This window comes from Tyto alba, unplaced genomic scaffold (genome assembly GCF_018691265.1).
Source record: "Tyto alba isolate M040663 unplaced genomic scaffold, T.alba_DEE_v4.0 Super-Scaffold_16, whole genome shotgun sequence".
NCBI classification, from domain to species: domain Eukaryota; kingdom Metazoa; phylum Chordata; class Aves; order Strigiformes; family Tytonidae; genus Tyto; species Tyto alba.
In genome coordinates, this window is record NW_024881278.1 from 16093119 (window position 1) to 16111122 (window position 18004).

Genomic DNA, 18004 nt, shown 5'->3' on the forward strand with positions numbered 1-18004 from the left:
AGCCTATTGCAACGCCTAGACAGTCCCACCCAGATTCTCCTACTCTTTGCCACTTAGAAAGGTTTTCCCAATGCCTAACTTGGACAAGCTCTGCTGCTCAGCTGTCTGCAGACTGCGGGCTGCTGTACATACAGGTCTCCTTAAATACTATCTGCTTATGAGGGCAGATAGCTTGGGCTGCAGTAAAGTTAGGAAGGTAAGATGCCTCACAGAGAAGCCATTCCTGTTCCTGTTCCAGCAGGAAACGTTAAATCCTGAATGAGCCTTTTGCCCTCCTCCTCCTCCTTGGAACAAAATGCAGTTTTGCCTCCACTGCAGCTGTGGGCCAACCCTGACCACTCTTGCTGGTAACACACCTTTATCACCAGCCTTTGCTTCAGAAAGGGAGACAACTACAACCTATCGGAGTTAACGATGTCTCTACCCCACAAAGACAAGCACAAAACAAAAATACTTCCCTGTAGCACCAACCCAAGCTCCTCACAGCACAGCAGAGCACCAAGCACAGACAGTCCTCAGCAGGATTCATGTGCTACCTCCGTTCTGGATTCAACCTAGCAACGCCCTAGATGTTGGGGCTGAGCCGCAGCACACTGGTGCTCAGAGGAGGGATTTCCCTAATGCTCTTCCAAAATGTAGTGGAAGTCCACCTGTTTTTTTGTAACACATGAAAAGCGCTTCCTTCCATTTGTTCTGATCCATCAAAAGGATGTTAAAAGAATGATGTTAAAAATATTGAACTTCTGGCCGAAAGGGAGGCATATGAGAAGGAGAATCGTTTCCAAGAAGCGGTTTTCTGGAAAACAGGAGACTGAGTACCTCCCAGTCACAGCAAAAGCTAAAGCAGACCCCACGCTGCAGCTGGTCACTAACACACACACAAGGCTTCCAGGTTTCCAGCCCCACTGGATCCCTCAGGGGATGCCACCCGATGCCAACCAGCTGGCAGCAGCTTCTCTCACAAGGCTGCACAGATGTGCACAGCTTGGAGCTGCCGTGCAGCTCCCCGGCGCAGGGGGAGGCCGCAGGGCCCGTTCCCCACCTCCGCGCACAGCATCCCCGCAGGTGCCACCGGGACGGCTGGCGGAAACCCCGGCTCAGCCCAGCATCACAGGCACCCTCGAAGGTGCAAATACCTGCGACACAGCCGGGTGCTGGCACCTGGGGGTTGGCGTTTTCAGGAGGGGGCTGCATTTATGACCGTACACTCACCTCTCCAGGAACCTGCCAGCCACGCTGGGGTGAAACATGGGAACCCGGGAGCAACGGTGAGGGTCCTGTGTTCTCAACAGAACTTGCCCTTATCTAGCAAAAACATTATCCCCTTGGCCTTGGCAAACAGAAATCCCAAACTATTTATCATTGTAACGAATTATGATAGGTGTTCTCCCATTTCCCTGACCTCATTACACACTAAAGAGAGCAAAGTCCCAACGCCATCCCACCACCAGCACTGCACCCTGAAAGGCTGCACAAGCAACTGGACTAAGCTGCTACAGGTCTAGGAAAGCTGTCCAACCTGCAGAAAAGGTGACAGAGTACTCAAATACACTAAGGGCTGCACCATCTGTATGACACAGAGGGACTTAAAGTGCAGGGAGTACCGAGGCTAGACATGTAGAGAAAGTTTCCTTTAAGGTCCCTTACACCAGGTCATTTTCCAGTCACTAAAGATGGAGAAAGAAACTAAGCCAAGAAAAATAAAGGGAAAAAAAAAAAAAAACAACAGGCAATTTTTAAAGGTTCAAAAGCTAATTCATCACAACTTCATCCATGGCTGGGACACGACGTACCATCTTGCTTTATTTCACTGATGCCAGGAGACTTTTAGTCCAGAGGAAGTACCAAAAGTGATGCCTTCATTTTTTTTCAGTGGAAACCTGCCAGGGAAGAAAACAAAAAATCCGTGCATACATCTATAATAGGTTGTGGTGAGCGTGAAACAAGAATAGCAAGCCAGGAAACCTTCGCATTTTGCAGAAATGGACCTTCAATTCCCTTACACAAGTTAAATATGTCATTCAAAAGGATTTTCTCATGGGAAAAAGTAAGCAATCAGGAATGGAAATAAAGTGGCCAGAGCTGATTATCTTGCCAATTTGAGATGCTTTCAGACATTCGTTTGGGGTAGGGGAACCTGGCAAAACAAAGTATTTGAGTACAAATGCAAACCCTGCCATTTTGAAACACAGGTTGATTTTATACATTCAACGATAAACACGCATGTGTGCATGTATATATACACACAGGCACACACACACTCTATAAACATTTGACTACAGTAAGGGTTTAAGAGGGAAGGAAATGCAATGTCTGTATTGCATTACCCCCTAAAGAAAGCAAGAAAGAACAGGAGGAATTGAATTGCTTTTTTCAAAACCACATTCATGTTGTATGATTTTTGTGGAGAATTTCAGGATTTTGAAATTTTTGGCAGAACATGCAGACTAAACATTGACACTCTACAATGTGTTTTTTTAAAAAACCCAAAAGCATTATCTGAAGTCTATTATAAATAATGCACAATCAAAATTTATTTTTTTAGAAGAATAAATGAGCTTTATGTATGTGTGGTTGTATTCAGACTCACCTGTGGGCCTGCTTCCTCCTCTCTTAAATTTACATATCCCAATGTCTTCAAATTCAGCTCCAAATCCACTTTGACAGCTCTGTCTAGATGGATAGATAAAATACACTGACTTCTCCTACTTGAATTAATGGAGCATATATTAAATAGTGTCTGCGGGAGGCCCCTTCAGAACAGGCATAGCAGACATATTTTATCCAAACCTACTCCATTTAAAAAGGGCAAACAATCCCAGGGGGACCGAAGAGGGCAGGAACTATCTGCAATGCTAACTAATAGCTTTAAATATAGTCTATTTTCTTCAAATGTAACTGGCATCAAATGTATTTATGTACGTAGAAAGTTCAGTGGGGTAAGAACAGCTATTTCTGGGTTGCAGAAAGGTCACAGGAATGCAAGACAAGCACTGGCGTTCCAAGGCTCTTGTATGGATGCTAAACTTGACAGGGCTTTTTAGGAAAATGCATTTTTAGTAAAGAGGTGCTGGTAGATAGCTCCATAACGATTACATGTATTAAGTAAAGGACCTCACTTGTTGATCAGCAATAAAGCTTTTTTACTGCTTGGAGCTGTGGTGCTAGGCATCTTTTTAATAACAAAAAAAAAGAACAAAACCCCTGGGTTTTTTGGTTTTAGGGCTTGGAGTTTTATTTTGTGTGTGTGTGTTTCAGGGCTTTTTTTGTTGGTTTTTTTTTTTGTTCATTTTTTAAATTAAATGAAATGATATTTTAACATAGCTGTGCAAATAAAGAAGTGATCATTTTCTGCTGCCATCTTGAAAAGTAAATGAAAAAGAAGCTTTAATGGCAGTGAATTACACATTCAAGCTAAGTAACTATGGCTTTGCATGGAAATGAGATACTATGGGAAGAGGGGTGTACCAGGCTGCTCCTTTTTAGTTTGGAGTATAGTTGGATTTCAGCCTCCTGCCATACTCAAAGCATCCAAGGAGGCCCCAGGAGGGACGTGCCTCGCATGCACCCTGCCCACAGCTCCCACAGGCGTCTGGGGCTGTGAAGCTCTCAGCCAGGGCCACGGACTCCGAGGCTCCGGAGCATTTCCAGCAGTACCAGAGTTGCAAGCAGGCTTTGGAAGCACAGTGCTTCAGACACACTGCTACCTCTAACCTCTCTGGCTGCAGGAGGTAACCTCTTCTGCTCCCCAGGCAAGGAGAATATTTAGCCACACCATCCATGTTTGCGGTTCCTCTGCAGTTGGTAACTGCAACAGAATAAAAAGAAGAAAAGCACACTAATCTATTTACTCTAACAGCTTTCCCTTGTCTGCTGCGCTGCCTGCCTTCCCCTGGGTCCAGCTGCACGTTCAAACTAAAGAAATCAGACGGGCTTTGCTCCTGTTGGCATTCTTAAAATAAGTACACGTCACCTACCCCTTCATGGATGCACAACACTGACCCCAGCACAGCTGCCACTGCTTTCAAAGCTAGACCCCACAAGGCCAAGCTGAGTCCAGAAGATAAACTGAGCCAGGTTCTCAGCAGTGCCACGGAAGTCCTGGCAAGCTGCTTATGTTGTATCTGCTCTCAGCATCCTCCCAGGAGCTGGTAAGCCACAGTGGCCTCCTGGAGCACGGCTGCTCCCAGAATAGGTCCTCCCAAAGGGCACAGCCAACGCTACTGCCCTACTTAGGAGATGAGGAGTCTTGCAACAAGAGAGATCCCAGCTGGCCGCTTACACAGGTGTTCTGGTCACACAACATGGTAGTTTGCCCAGTTAGAGAGCAGTTACATGTAGGGTTGCATACAAGTGAGGCTCAGCAAAAACCTTCTGCTCTACCAGACACAGTGCCCAAGAGCCCTCTCTTTTTTTGAATTAGTTGTTGAAGAAGTTGGGTGCCTCTGCATTGCAACTAAGCTCAGCTTTTTCCTGTAACTGCTTCCAGGGCTGAGCAGACACTTTCCATGGAAGTCTGAAGGGATCAGGTATTTCTCCCGACTTTTTACAACTAAGTTTAGATTGATGGATATATCTGGCTTCCTGGTGCCCTTCCAGAATTAATTACGTAGCAACCCTCACACCCCCAATTAGGATGTTTGTGACTCACATTTCTGAACATGTTGAAGGTGAGCTGGAAGAGAGTTAGTTCTGCTAAAGACCCCACAGCCTGGGATGCAATAAATCATTATCAGACAGCTTTTGGTCTATTAAACAGAAATAAAGGAGAACAGGTCTATTAAAAAGAAAGAAAGGAGAGTTGAGGGAAATGAAACTTCACGCCACCTGTCTCTTGAGCTAAGTGGAAAGAGGTTGATATTCTGCTCTACCTTACATAAACCCAAGGAATAGAGAGTCAATATTGACCACCAAACTGCACAACTGTAAACACAGTAGAAGATTTATATTTTGAAGAGCTTAGTCTTTACCTTTAAAAGTATTTAGGACCTTGTCGGTATTCTTGATCTTCTTGTAGTCCAGCTATAACTGTGGCTTTTGATCTTTTAATAAAAATCTAAAGTTTTCAAAGTATAACAGGAAGTGCCCTGTGGCCCATGGTATGTGAAGACAAATGAAGCAAACATTCTCCAACTCTGAATTTAATGTCTATTGCTTTGTTTTCTGCAGTTAGAGAAGACTGCACTCTGTGACCCAGCTGGTTTCTTTCAGTCCTACACTTCTATGAGTGAAATCTTGACAAAACGGAATTAAAAGATTTAGCCACCACCTTTTATTTTTGCCAAGGTGATACAGGTAGGTCTGTCGAAAATAACTGTCCATGAGTCAGTGCCTACTGTGACTGAAGAATCATCCTTTGTAATCTCTGGAAGACAAACCTCAATTAACAGTGAATGCAGCTGGTTTTTGGAGTTCAACAGCAAAGAGGCTATAAGGGATAGTGCATCAGTGAAGCATGATAATTGTTTCACTGTGCTTATTATCTAGCCCCTCAAGAAAGTGAGAACAGTCAGCTGGTAAACACGCAGTGATAGGCTGTCAGAGCAATTTTGTGCACCAGAAGAGATACAATTCTTCTCTACAACACTGATCCTAGAGGAAAGCAAAATCTCAGTCAGCTAGGTGCCCAGTGTATAACGGTCCAAGAGCAAAGGGAAGATGCATTAGCTCTACATAGTCAGAGAAATGAAAGAGGTTCCCACCCAAACCCTTCACAACATACCAACAGCCTTCTCTGTCTATGGTCTGCACAGGTAGAGGATAGTCTCTGCTCACTCGGGTTACAGTTACTTGTGTTTTGATTTCCTGAAGTCAACGTGATGAACTGTTGCCCACTGAGGAGCGTGGCATTCCCCAGGCCAGGCTACAAGCAGCTACAAGAGGAATATTGGAAGTTGACGCTACCCCACAACTAAGGCTGATTCTCAATCTCTCTGCACAAAAACGCACTGAGAATGCGTAACCACCCAGTTCCCTGCCTTGATTCACAGTCCCATCTCTTGCAGCTCCAGCCTTGACACCCTCTAGACACATAAGCCTCGCTCACCTCCTTCTCCCTTCCAACCATTCCTGTTCCCTGATCTGCCTGGTCAAGCAAACTGCCACTTGCCACACCGACACCATCCTTCCCTTCGCTGTAGATGGGCACCTCCTCAGATCTCTTTGCTCCACAGCTTCATGCCAGCCTCAGCTGTGGCAGCTGACATCCACCTTCACCACAAGTTCAGTCCCAGCTTCACTGCTAGGCTTGACTGTCCACACCCTCATTATAGCATCGAACAGGCATTTACCAGCTGGGGAGCCAAACGGTGTTAACCCCTGCTTCACCAGCACTGACCAGTAGCATGTGCTCCCGCACAACACAAAGCTGTCACACTGCAGCATCCAGTACTCCCCTCTCCACTGTGTGCATCTTCACGCACTGTCCAGGAAGCAGCCCTGCTAGCAGGCTGGCATGGTACTGTTTCAAGATACATGAATAGTAACACTAATAAATAAAAGTGAAGAAAATCAGAAGCACATCTACAAGTGAAAACCCTTGTCCAACACCAGGAAAGTCAATACAACTGAAGATTCCGGCTCCAGAATCCAAATATTATCATGTCGAGTAAGCAGATTTGTTTCAGAAGAGGCCCAGTGTCTGAAATCCTTATTGATTTCACCAATTTCTCCAGGTAAAATGTAAAAATAATTACTAGTAACAGTGACATTCTACGTAGAGATTGTCAACATTAACCCAGCGGCTATGTAGAATATGTAAAAATAGGAACCTTTAAGAGGTATGAATGCTGCCTCTCTGACAGCTGAAGAAGGCTTGGCTGAAGATGGACCCACCTCAAATCTTAAGCAACTAGGAAATTTCTGCCTGTAAGGACTGTCCTTCTCTCACAGTCTTCCGCAAGAATTATGCTGGTGCAGTAAGTGCTGTAAAAAAAGTTTTGAGTTTATACTTAGAGACCTGAACTAGGAAACATGACCTTGTATTGACTTACAGGCTCTAAACTTTCCTACTTTGAAATGCATTTTGCCCTATTTTCCTATGTCTGTGGAAAAGAGAAGATAGTCTGTAAACATCTTTTTCATCATCTAGATGATAAAAGTTGTAAAATTGAGTCTGAAGACCACACTTACATGATAGTTCTGCTCTCTTACACATATAGCTTCCTCTGGTTCACCTCATATTCTCCTGAACTTAGAGGTAAGATTGAAAAAAACCAAAAAAAACCAAAAAAACAAAAAAACCCCGTCACTGTTAATTATATGTGAGGTCCTGGAAATAGCTGCAGAAGTTGAATGCTGAAGCAGAAAAAGAAAAAAGCAGATTCACAAATTTTATACCTTACAAGAGTTCGGATTCAACAGACGTTTGTATTTTTGTTTTCTTCCTCTAGAGTTAAAAAAGCAATTAACATTTTTAAGTACACAATTTAAAAAATAGTGTTTTATGATTGACATGTTCTCAACCAATTTCTTAAACAGCTTTAGCAAAAGCAAATACAATTTCTACAGTTACAGCAGTTCAACATTTATATGAAGATATCTGTATGGTAATGTTCCTAAATTACATTCTCTACTTCCCAGAATGGCCCTCTTTCATGACAAAATTCATTTAAGTGTCATCTGTGAAATGTGTTGTACTCAGACACATACCTGCTTTAGGATTCCAGCCAGAGTCTTCTAAGGGCCTTTTACAGGGATAAATCAGGGTTTTAGATCTATGGCATTTTCTTAACAGGAATGCAGATGCAGCTTCTCATTGGAAACACAGCCCCATTTCCAAATTAGCTCAATCAACGATAGCCTAACAAGAGGCAATATGATCTATACCACACAATTGGTGTTATGTAAATCCTAATGTGGTGCTAAAAGAACAATGAAAAAATATGTTTGGCTGGAGGCAAAAATTCAGCTCTCTTTCCTTCCGCTTCTTTGACTTAAGAGACACACACTTAACTAATTGCTTTGGCAGGCCAGCAGGCTGCCTTTGCTTAATAATACCATTAGGAATTCCACAAAGTTTAAGCTTCTAATATTAAGGATCTTCAACATACACTTTTAGAAAGTGAACCTCAGGATTGTTTTCCTTTTCAAAAGATGCTTTTTCTTTCATTTCCTCCTACTAGTTGCTGCATCAGGCATAACAATACACAAACATGCAATGTGAAAACCAAACTGGGCACCCGTCTGTCACAGGAAAACTTAATACTTAAAGAGCACTCTGCTAATGAAAGGATACTCGGAGCAATTCTGAGTTCACAAATAATAGAAAACCACCTTCCCCATAAGCCTGCTTCAGGCTTGCCACATACATCCATCTGAATTTGCTCAAAGGCACGACAGGGCTCTTTGTTTTCCAGGTCTGAGTTGTGAACAAGCAGCAAAATTCCCGTTTCATATTCACAATACAAAACAAAGAATCTAACCACCAAATTGGGTCATATTTGTTCTTCTTCACACCTAATTAGATTCCTCTTTTTGGCTAGTTCAACACTCTTTCTAGATCCATAACAAAGCAACAAGCAGACAAGCATTTGAAAGATGTCTGGCTTTTGGCTTGAAGTCCACTTTTTTTTCATTAAAAATAATTATTTAACATTTAAAGAAAAGATACTACTGCCATAATGCAACTGATTTCCTCCCCTATCTGTTTTATGCAGTATAAAATATAGCAGAAAATATAATTATCAGCCTCCTACAAATGGCTGACGTTTTGGTTAGAATAGGGGCAGGGGGCAACCAGACATCTAAATGCATCACCAGTAGGGATGTTAATATGCTCAGTATAAAACTGCGGCTTCTCAAACATCTGCTCAGCAGCCTAACTTACTGTACAAAGAGATTCACTGAGCCAGAGAGGAACTACGCATCAACACGGGGCCCTGCAATATTGGCCTGGACATCAGCCTGAACGGGGCAGGCTCAGAATCAGATCACTCCCAACAGCTCTTCTTCCCCTCCAACATGCATAAAGCCTCTGATCCAGCAAACAGCTCATTCTTTTAGTCAGACCGGAAGCTCTACTGATATGTTAACAAATGCATCACTACTCTACAGCCTCAGGGTTATGGTATGCTTCACAGGAGAAAAAAATCTAATGGTTCAAACTCTATCAAGCAGAGGTCATAAACTAAACAAACCCAGAGTCTTACACATCATTAGCCAGTGTTTCCACTCCTAGACTAGCATTTAGTCAGCTCACAATCCTTCTCCTTCTGATACTGCTCCAATCTCAAAAAACAGTAGTAGTCTTCAGGAAACAATTGCAGGATAAGAAACGTTCCAAAAATGTACCTCTAGACATAGATAGTGTAAGATGATTAGGACCAAAGAAGGGTGGAATCTAAGACAGAGCCTTGCCATCTGCACTCCATGTCCACTTTTAAAGGCAGCTCCGTGGGCAACACATTTACTTTACTCTTGGCATGACTGTTTTTTGTGGTTCTTCATAGATACTGAACACATCTAATACATGATGCATAGCCCTTGTACATAATTTTGGATTCCAATATTGAGCTTGAAATAAAATTTTAGGAGGTGTGATACTCACAGTAGTACTGTGAAGTGTGTCTTGGATCAGAGTTTCTTCTATCACAACCTCCAGAAAAACTAAAGACCTGGTTGCTACAGGCACGCTAGTAGATTACACTACCTGAAATGACTGGTACTTCATAGCCTCAAAGAACCCTCTGCACCTTACAAAGGAACATGGCACAAAAAATACTGCAAACAGTAAGAAATAGTTATGCTGGTGACTGTGTTCATGGGAAAACAATTTTCATATCCAAGTGAAAAGGTATCTTCTGATCAAAGTCCCTCTCATTACTGGACCATCTTGTAAACAGGGTCTCCAACTTGAATCATTCCAGTTTTGTCAACAGCAAAGTATCTTCCGAAGAGAGGGCTGGATTTGTATATGTGTCGCTCAGACGGATCACATAAGCGGTAACTGGAGAGAGAGAGAGCACTTCTTTAGAATCGGTGGTAGCAAATTCTAAACATCAACGTATCAGTGATGAGAGAGAGGACATATGAATAGTGATGCCCTTGTTTTGGTCACTGTATTAGACTAAAAACTAAATAAATATTATAATTAAGAGACACAAGCAGTTCAAATGGAGAAAAAAAGCCTGATTGTACTCACACATCTGTGTATAATACACATACAAGACTTTATAAAAGAAAAATGCCAAATTTGCAAAATTAGGCCTTTAAATACCTTAAATACCTGCTACCCCCAGGAACTCACCCTAGCAGAGATGAAAGAGACAGGGAATGTAAAGTTTAAAAGAAAGAAGAGAGAATTTCCTCAATTTTCTTACCATATAGAATTGCAGAAAGTAGAACTGAAGCCAATATACACAGACCTTTACACTGCATTATTATGTCCCACACATACTTCAAACCACTTTTAAAATGCTAGTCTAACATCTGTTGGGATCTAGCCTAAATCCACTCCCACAGCCTAAGCAGCACTGGTATTTTTACAACCTTTTCAGTGTTTCCAGGGGCTCCTTCCTGTCCAGCACCCCAGTGTCTGGGTTAACAGTTGTTAAAATACACCTGCAATGACAGACAGCACCAAATCAATAACGGCTTCTTATCATAAATCTCTATACATCTATATAAAGCATCAGTCTCGAATGTTTACCTGGCACAACACACTGTCCCCTTCATCTCCACATCACCAATAAGAATGTCCTCCCAGGTATCCTGAGGGAAGGTAAACATTACGCACAGATTAGACATATCCACATGCAACCATTTTTCCAGGAGTGGCGCAGTCATTCCTAGAAGAAGCAGCACCATTCCAGATCATCACTTTTACCTGTAGCTTCAAAATAAGTACCATTATATTACGGTACTATTTTAATGAAAACCCTACAATCACTACATTCATTCAATTCAGGACCCACTAGAATTCTATCTGGAAAGAAAGATACAGAAGTAATAAATCCTGTTCTGCAGTGTGGACTTGTCTGGACCTAAACCAAACTTATTCTTACTGTATGTATGATAATCTGATCTGTGATCTCTGGTAAATCACTGTGTTTGCAGGAAGGAAATTTTTAGCAGAGGTTAAGTTTTGCTTTTCGTCTACACAAGCTTCCTATTGCAATCCTTCTCAGAAAGCAAAAACCCATTCCCATTTTAGGAACTTCTTCGGTTTTGGAAATTATCAGAACTATCCAGAGCAAATTCTTTGAAAAAAACGGCAACATGACATAAAAACACTTAAAAGCCACCATCACCAGTTCACTTCATCATCAGATACGTTCCTAGATAGTGCTTTCTGAACTACCAGAACACTGTCAGAAATGCTGTAACAGGCGGAAGTATTGCAAAGGTCACCTTTACTCTTATGCCAAAGGCTATAAAACACTACACTGTCAATTTACAAATTATTCATTTGTACCATTAATTGATCAATTACAGCATGCATAGCTTCCCCTACTTTACACTGACAGATGAGCTTTCCATAAAAGCCTGTCATTTCAACACACTTACTTTATCCTTTGTCAAGCTAAATAAGCATTCACAGACCCGACCCCTCCCTCAACGTTTCACAAGCACTGACATGAGCAGAACTGAGAACTGGAATCCTGTCTCTCGAATCCAGTTGTAAAAACCACAGAACAGCAGCTTTCCTCATCCTTGTAGGCACCATCACACAAAGAAATTGAGTTACAAAGAAACATAACCAAGCCTTCAAAAAGACATTTAAGATCATTATTTTACCTCCTCAAAAGCACTGCAGTCTGCCACAAGAATATTTGGCCTGAAGTTCTCTATTTTAACTTTCTTCTCCAGCTTGGTATTTAGATCTTCCAGTGAAGCTTCTGAGATGATCAAGACTGGGCTACAGTCAGGATAGGCAACCTACATAAACAAACACAAACAAATCCTAAAGCTGCTGTAAGAGCACGGGAGCAAAGTTACTGAATGGCAGAAAGACAGAACCAGTAGCCACATATTAGTCTGACTGTTAGGCTGCTGCATTCAGGTTTTCATTTTCCTGGAAGCAGGTTAACAAGTAAAATAATGTGCCCTTTCCTATTTCAGTAACCACAGCAAGTTTCATTTGCTCAAATTGTAAAATTAAACTTATATTTAAAGAATTAATCCAGAATTATATAAACTACCACAACTTCTTGCAAAATAATACTGTATGCATGCCCCAGACATTTATTCTGGGTGTTACAGACGGAACTAAGTATATCAATAAAACACGCTACAGTAAGTTATGAAAGGTACTTAAAGACTTTTATGGACCTGCAGAATTTACCTGGTTGAATATAACCAACTAACTGGATTTTTCTACATAATGAGTCTATCTTATCACAACACCAGAGGGAGTTTCACATACAGAACAGCAATACTAAATTGCAACTGTCTGTTTGTCAGTCTGAGTTTGCTTAGAAGTGGGAGGGCTGCCATTTTGGCAAACAAGGCTGATGAATGGTATTAAAATAGAACTCCTATACACACTACATCGACGGGATAGAAACAAAAGGAGAAATTTTGGCAAGAATCTTAGTGTATAGTTCTCCTCATGTCTTTCTCTTATATTATCCTTTCCCTCTTCCTCCTCATACATGCCTTTACAACCACAAGAAAATGAACACTGAAGTAACTATACAAACAATTTTATCCTCTTTTCATGCCAGGATTCCTGACTGTCACCCCTCCTACTCTGACATAACCTTTTGCCAAAACCATTAGTCTTTTGTATTGGTCTCAGTGCCCCTACCTAATAAATGCATATGTATAAAAGTCCATAATTGAATACGCCACCTTCTCTTTGTGCAACAAGCCAAACACTGATGCCCTATAGATAATAGCATCACAGCAGTAAGGTAAGGTACTCACAATTTGCATCTGCTTAAAAAGCTTACTCTCATCAGGTACTGGTCAAACAGTTTCCATGTGAGAGAGTTGTTCAGGTAAAAAAAAAAGCATCAGCAGCTCCAATGATATGAGGACGCCTTAACACAGCATCTCCTATGCCTACCTGTACTAACTTTCTCTAATATCAGACCTCCAAGCCTCTTCCCACAGAAAGAGGGAGATGAAACCTCTGTAACCTTTGGATTTTAATTTCTAGGCCTACTACTATAGAGCCCTGGGTTAAGTGTCATTCCTTTAAACAAAACATGAGGTAACACAACTCGTATCAGTACACTCCTACACCTAACAATGGATAAGGAACGAAGGTTTTCTATGCAACACATTACAGCATCAAAACATCTTTAAAAAATAACTTTCTTCTATTCACTGCGGCACAGAAGGAATACTATTGTGCAGTGTAATAGTTCCTCTTCAGATATCAGTATCTGACTCTTTAGCCATGAATGGCCAATAGCTTGTAACAGATTTAAAGTAAAACTTAATCAAGTCATCTCATCATAGAAATGGAGAATATTCATGTGGTTTAAGCACATGACTACATACATTGCTAAACTGGGTTCAATCACCAATGACAGAATGGGCAGGTTTCGGTGGGTGGGTGGGAAACGGTTAAAAGAAAGTACTTCTGAGAAAAAGAATATTCATTTACCTCATCTGTGGTTCGGAAAAGGTTTATTACATCCTTTGACTTTCTTGGCACCATGGAGGGCTCAAAGTGCACCAGTCGATATGGCTCTGAATTCAGGAAAGTGGTGATCCACTGAGCCACTTCATCTCCACAGTCCCTGCCTTGGATGTCCAGTCCAAACAACCTGAAACATCACGAGACATGTCAGCAAGTTAGCTAGAAAGTCGAACGCTCAAGCATGCTTATTATTCAAGGCAAACAAATTGTTTTACTAGTAGTAGCAAGATACAGTAAACAAACTGCCTGGATCGTAACAAGGTGAAATCTGGTTTCTGAATTTGGCACAAGGATCATTCCCAGTACGCCATCTCCTTGTGGCCACCTTGCTTTGGAAGTTAAGTAACATGGACATGGCTGGATGGTACCAGTTGGAGAAAGCACGAGCCATTACATAGCCTTCAGGTGGCCAGAACTAACTGTCACATCAATGACCAGTAACAAACCTATCTGTTTGCCATACTTTCAAGCAAAAAAAAGGGTCTACTCTTGCATTTGCATGTGACTGCAACACCAAAAGATCTCTAGACAGAAATCAACTGAAAGGCTATTAATTTTAGAACCCATAGTTTGAAGAGATGTGGTTAGTTACTGTAGTTGACATTTACAAGTGTTACTAATTGTAAATGCCCCCAATTGTTAAGGAAACTTTCCTTCAGATTTTAGCGCTGTAAAAATTTAGCCAGAGGTGAGTAAAACTCTTACGCTCAAACTTAGCACATAGCACATCTCAGGAAGAGAGATTAAAGATTTATAATGGAAGCAAAGTCCATAGGGCATAACAAGCCACTGGCAGCAGAATACAAACAAGTTTACGCAAGGAACACTTGCCTGGCCAAAAAAAAGCAAACCTCAGCTCAACCTTTCAATAAACTTCAACACCAGTCATGAATAGTTTTACTACTCTCTTCAAAGTCGTGATTTTGACCCAGATGCACTGCAGTTTCCTCTACCTCTGCAACTGTACCTTGGACAGCTTAAAGCACAGAGATGCCCGGGCAGTGCATCTAGCCTGAGCCCAGCTCCTTAGAGCCCTCCTTTACTCCTCTGCGGGAGAGCTGAATCATTAGGGTGCTGGCAGCAGCTTCCCTGCTCTGTTTGCTGGGATCGCTGTAACAACTCTGCGACACAGGTTGGGATTAAACGCCATTGCCCCGGACAGCATTCAACTGTCTTTCTCTTCCCTCTATTCTCTCTGTCCCTGTGTGCCTTCTGGCTGGCACAGCCACAGAGATGAGGGTCTTACAGCTTCTAACACTACTGTTTTCCACCCACAAAGCAGACCTATCCTGCACACTCAGCAGTACAGGGATCCGTGGGAATAGATAATGCAATTTAAGTATTCCAACACATACTGACAAAGAGGACAAATGAAGAATAACGAGGCTTCTTAACCAGAGGGCTATAGGAACCCGCTAACATTTGCACAAATAGAAACTGTGCCTACACAATGGCTTCAGTCCTCTATTCGACTCCCCCAAACACAGGGGTTTTAAATATCCACGTAAAATCCACAGCTGGATTTACCAGTTTCAAAGATGATCATCTGCACAGCCTTTTGCAGTCAGACACACTATTGCATTGCCTCAGCTCCCAGCTACCAGACACGAGCCAGCACCAACCCGAAGGCATCGGGCTCGCCGGGTGGTGGAATAAAAACAAGTCTGTGCAGAGGGCCTTGCTGGCAGAGTGTACCGTGCAGCAAGACAGCTACTCCCACTCACAAACTGGAAGGGAAGAATCTAAGAGCAAAAGCCAAATCTTCATTTTCCTGAATACAGTACTATGCCCAAACCTCATTCTTGTAAGAATGTAGGAATGGCTGAATGGATCAGAAAGAATCAACTTTGAGCTAACAAATGGCAGATTGTTTAAGCACAGCAGAGCTGCACTTTTCAGGAAGAATCCTGAGGTTTTGTATGAGGCAATGTTTAACTATGGGTATTGCTAATTTCACATCCTATGACACCACCTACAATACCGGGCAACCTGGTAATTTTTAAAGTCTATTTACATTCATCTAACTTTTGCTTGCTTGCATACCCAAATTCTAGCAATTTTAAAGCCAGAGAGTGCAATAGCTTATTAAGGCAAAGAAAGAAAAAAAAAATAAAGAGAAGAACAAACCACTGAGATCTAAAATTGGAAAATCCAAGGTAATTTTTCATTACTGAAATGTATTTAGTATATTTAAATACTTTTCTAATGGCACAACAAATTTTAGAAAAATATCTTGAAAATGGCATGTTTTTGTAGTGTGTGTGTCATTGGCTAACATATAGGCATTATAAACAGGTTTTTAAAAGACTGTCCTGTTTCTCCATGAGAAATGCTATCATTTCTAACTTGCACCTGCCTTGTATAAACAGAGATAGCAAGCCATGCTGATCAAGCGTTTCCACAGCAACAGATTTATGCTAGTGAACACAGTTCCTTTCCAGCACTCTTTTAATTATAGCAGCTGGTACATTAACCTTCTCTGCTATCCAAAGGAAAAACACTTATCACTATCTTTGTAGGGGCTACCATAATTTACAGTTACTAAATAGTCTTGCATGTTAACTGACTTTTTAGCAAAGACAAGGCTTTCTGCTTCCCCCTTGCAATTTTCCGTCATGGATTTTCAATACATGGAACTAGGCCTGCATTCATACAACAAAACTCTAGGCACACAGCTAAACGACTGTGTTTGTAACCCACTCACCTGAAACCCCTGTGAGGTAGCACCTATGGGGAACAATTTGCTCTCTGGGGATGCCTGATTTTCCCCTGTGACCACAGAGTGAGCCTCGGGCAACCAAGTTTTTAATTTAGGCACTTCAGTTAGATGCCTACAGACATGGGTTAGGGAATCTAAACTCTGACATCTCACCAATTCCAAATGGCCAATGTGCATCCAAAAATGCTAATGCATACACTAGTGATGACCAAGAAATACCAATATGCATGACTAAGGCTCTGAGATGTAACTGCTCACCCAGACAAAAATGAAAACACTGTAAGTAAACACAAATGAGTAAACATGACATTCTATGAAGACAGAAGATGGCAGTTCATTTGACAGATGCATGATCTATAGTCTTTGAATATTGTGTCATCTTCTAATGAGATTGTTTTCACCAGTGTTTAGCAGATTAAAATTGGACCTTTTGTCATGACAATCAATCGTGGTCTCCTATACAACACATGGCAGAGAATTCTACAGAATCACAGAATGGTTTGGGTTGGAAGGGGCCTTTAAAGACCATCTAGTTCCACACCCCCCTGCCATGGGCAGGGACACCTTCCACTAGACCAGGTTGCTCAAAGCCCTGTTCCAATCTGGCCTTGAACATTTGCAACGATGAGACATGAACAATTTCTCTGGGCAACCCATTCCAGCGTCTCACCACCCTCATTGTAAAAAATTTCTTCCTTATGTCTAATCTAAACCTACCCTCTTTTAGTTTAAACACACTGCCCCGTCCTGTCAGTGCAGGCCCTGGTCCGAAGTCTCTCTTCATTATGCGGACAGGGCGACAGACCCTTCCCCACCCCCCAAAAGAAGCAGAAGCACCCAACTTTCCCCTTCCAATTTCTGTGTAAGAAAATGCAGACCGTCACACAGTCTTTAGAAGCAAAGCCTGTTAAGAGAGAGACAGTAGAAAGAAGGGAAGGAAAAAAAAAAAAAAAACATCAAACCCTTCTTCAGTACCTGCAGTTCCGCACGGTGTTTTTCCTGGGGACCTTTATAGGCAAACACAGCTTCTTCATTTCTGGGGCCTCCAAGGTCAGGTGCCCGTTTTCACAGCTGACAGAAACGAGGACCAGCCGCGGCTCCTGGCGAGCTGTAACCATGTGCCCGTCTTCCTTAGTCACCATCCAAAACCTGCAGCGCGGCAGGAGGAGGGGGGGGGGGGGGGTCAGAAGCGCGCAGAGCCGCGTTGAAGGCCGGCGCCGGGCCTTCCCGGCTGGGCCGCGCCAGCACAGCCGCCGCCTCTTAGAAGGAAAACGGGTCCCACCCGCGGGGCCGGCCCCCGGCGCCACCGCCGTACCTGTCCCGCAGCTCCCCGCTCTGCAGCCCCATCGGCGTCACCTGCGCCCGCCGCACCGCCACCCCCCGGCACGACTTCACCGGGTACACGAAGAGGCTCAGCACGGTCCCCACTCGCTGCAGGCGGCGGCGGCTCCGGCTCCGGCTCCCCGCCGCCCGCCTCCACCGCCAGGCCCCCAGCAGCGCGCCCAGCGCCGCCAGCGCCGCCGCCGCCCCCCACAGCCAGCCCGGCCGCGCCGCCCGCACCCACGGGCCCAGCGCCCCGCTCATGGCGACCGAGCCGCGGCGGCGCCCGAAGGGGCCGGGCCGCGGGATGGCGGCCGCCCCCCTCCCGCCGCTCCCGGAGCCCCGCGGGGGCGAGGCCTTCGGGGGGAGGAGGA

General features: G+C 43.2%; 1 protein-coding gene across 2 annotated transcripts; it reads right to left on the minus strand.

The window, feature by feature from the left end:
- Positions 1-1805: 1805 nt before the first annotated feature.
- Positions 1806-17954, minus strand: LOC104357356 (mitochondrial amidoxime reducing component 2). Of its 2 annotated transcripts, XR_006165057.1 has the most exons (10): positions 17626-17954; positions 17286-17459; positions 13556-13718; positions 11737-11877; positions 10649-10710; positions 10489-10560; positions 6835-9946; positions 3715-3808; positions 2591-2673; positions 1806-1880 (listed from the first exon to the last, which is right to left on the minus strand). XR_006165057.1 is itself a non-coding variant. In XM_032989362.2 (7 exons), the coding sequence occupies exons 1-7, from the start codon at positions 17892-17894 to the stop codon at positions 9820-9822; spliced, it is 1008 nt and encodes a 335-aa protein (XP_032845253.2). In that variant the 5' UTR covers positions 17895-17954; the 3' UTR covers positions 5250-9819. The 2 variants fall into 2 exon arrangements, 1 of the variants encoding a protein (XP_032845253.2); XM_032989362.2 differs by lacking the exons at positions 1806-1880; positions 2591-2673; positions 3715-3808 and having other exon boundaries at positions 5250-9946.
- Positions 17955-18004: the final 50 nt, after the last annotated feature.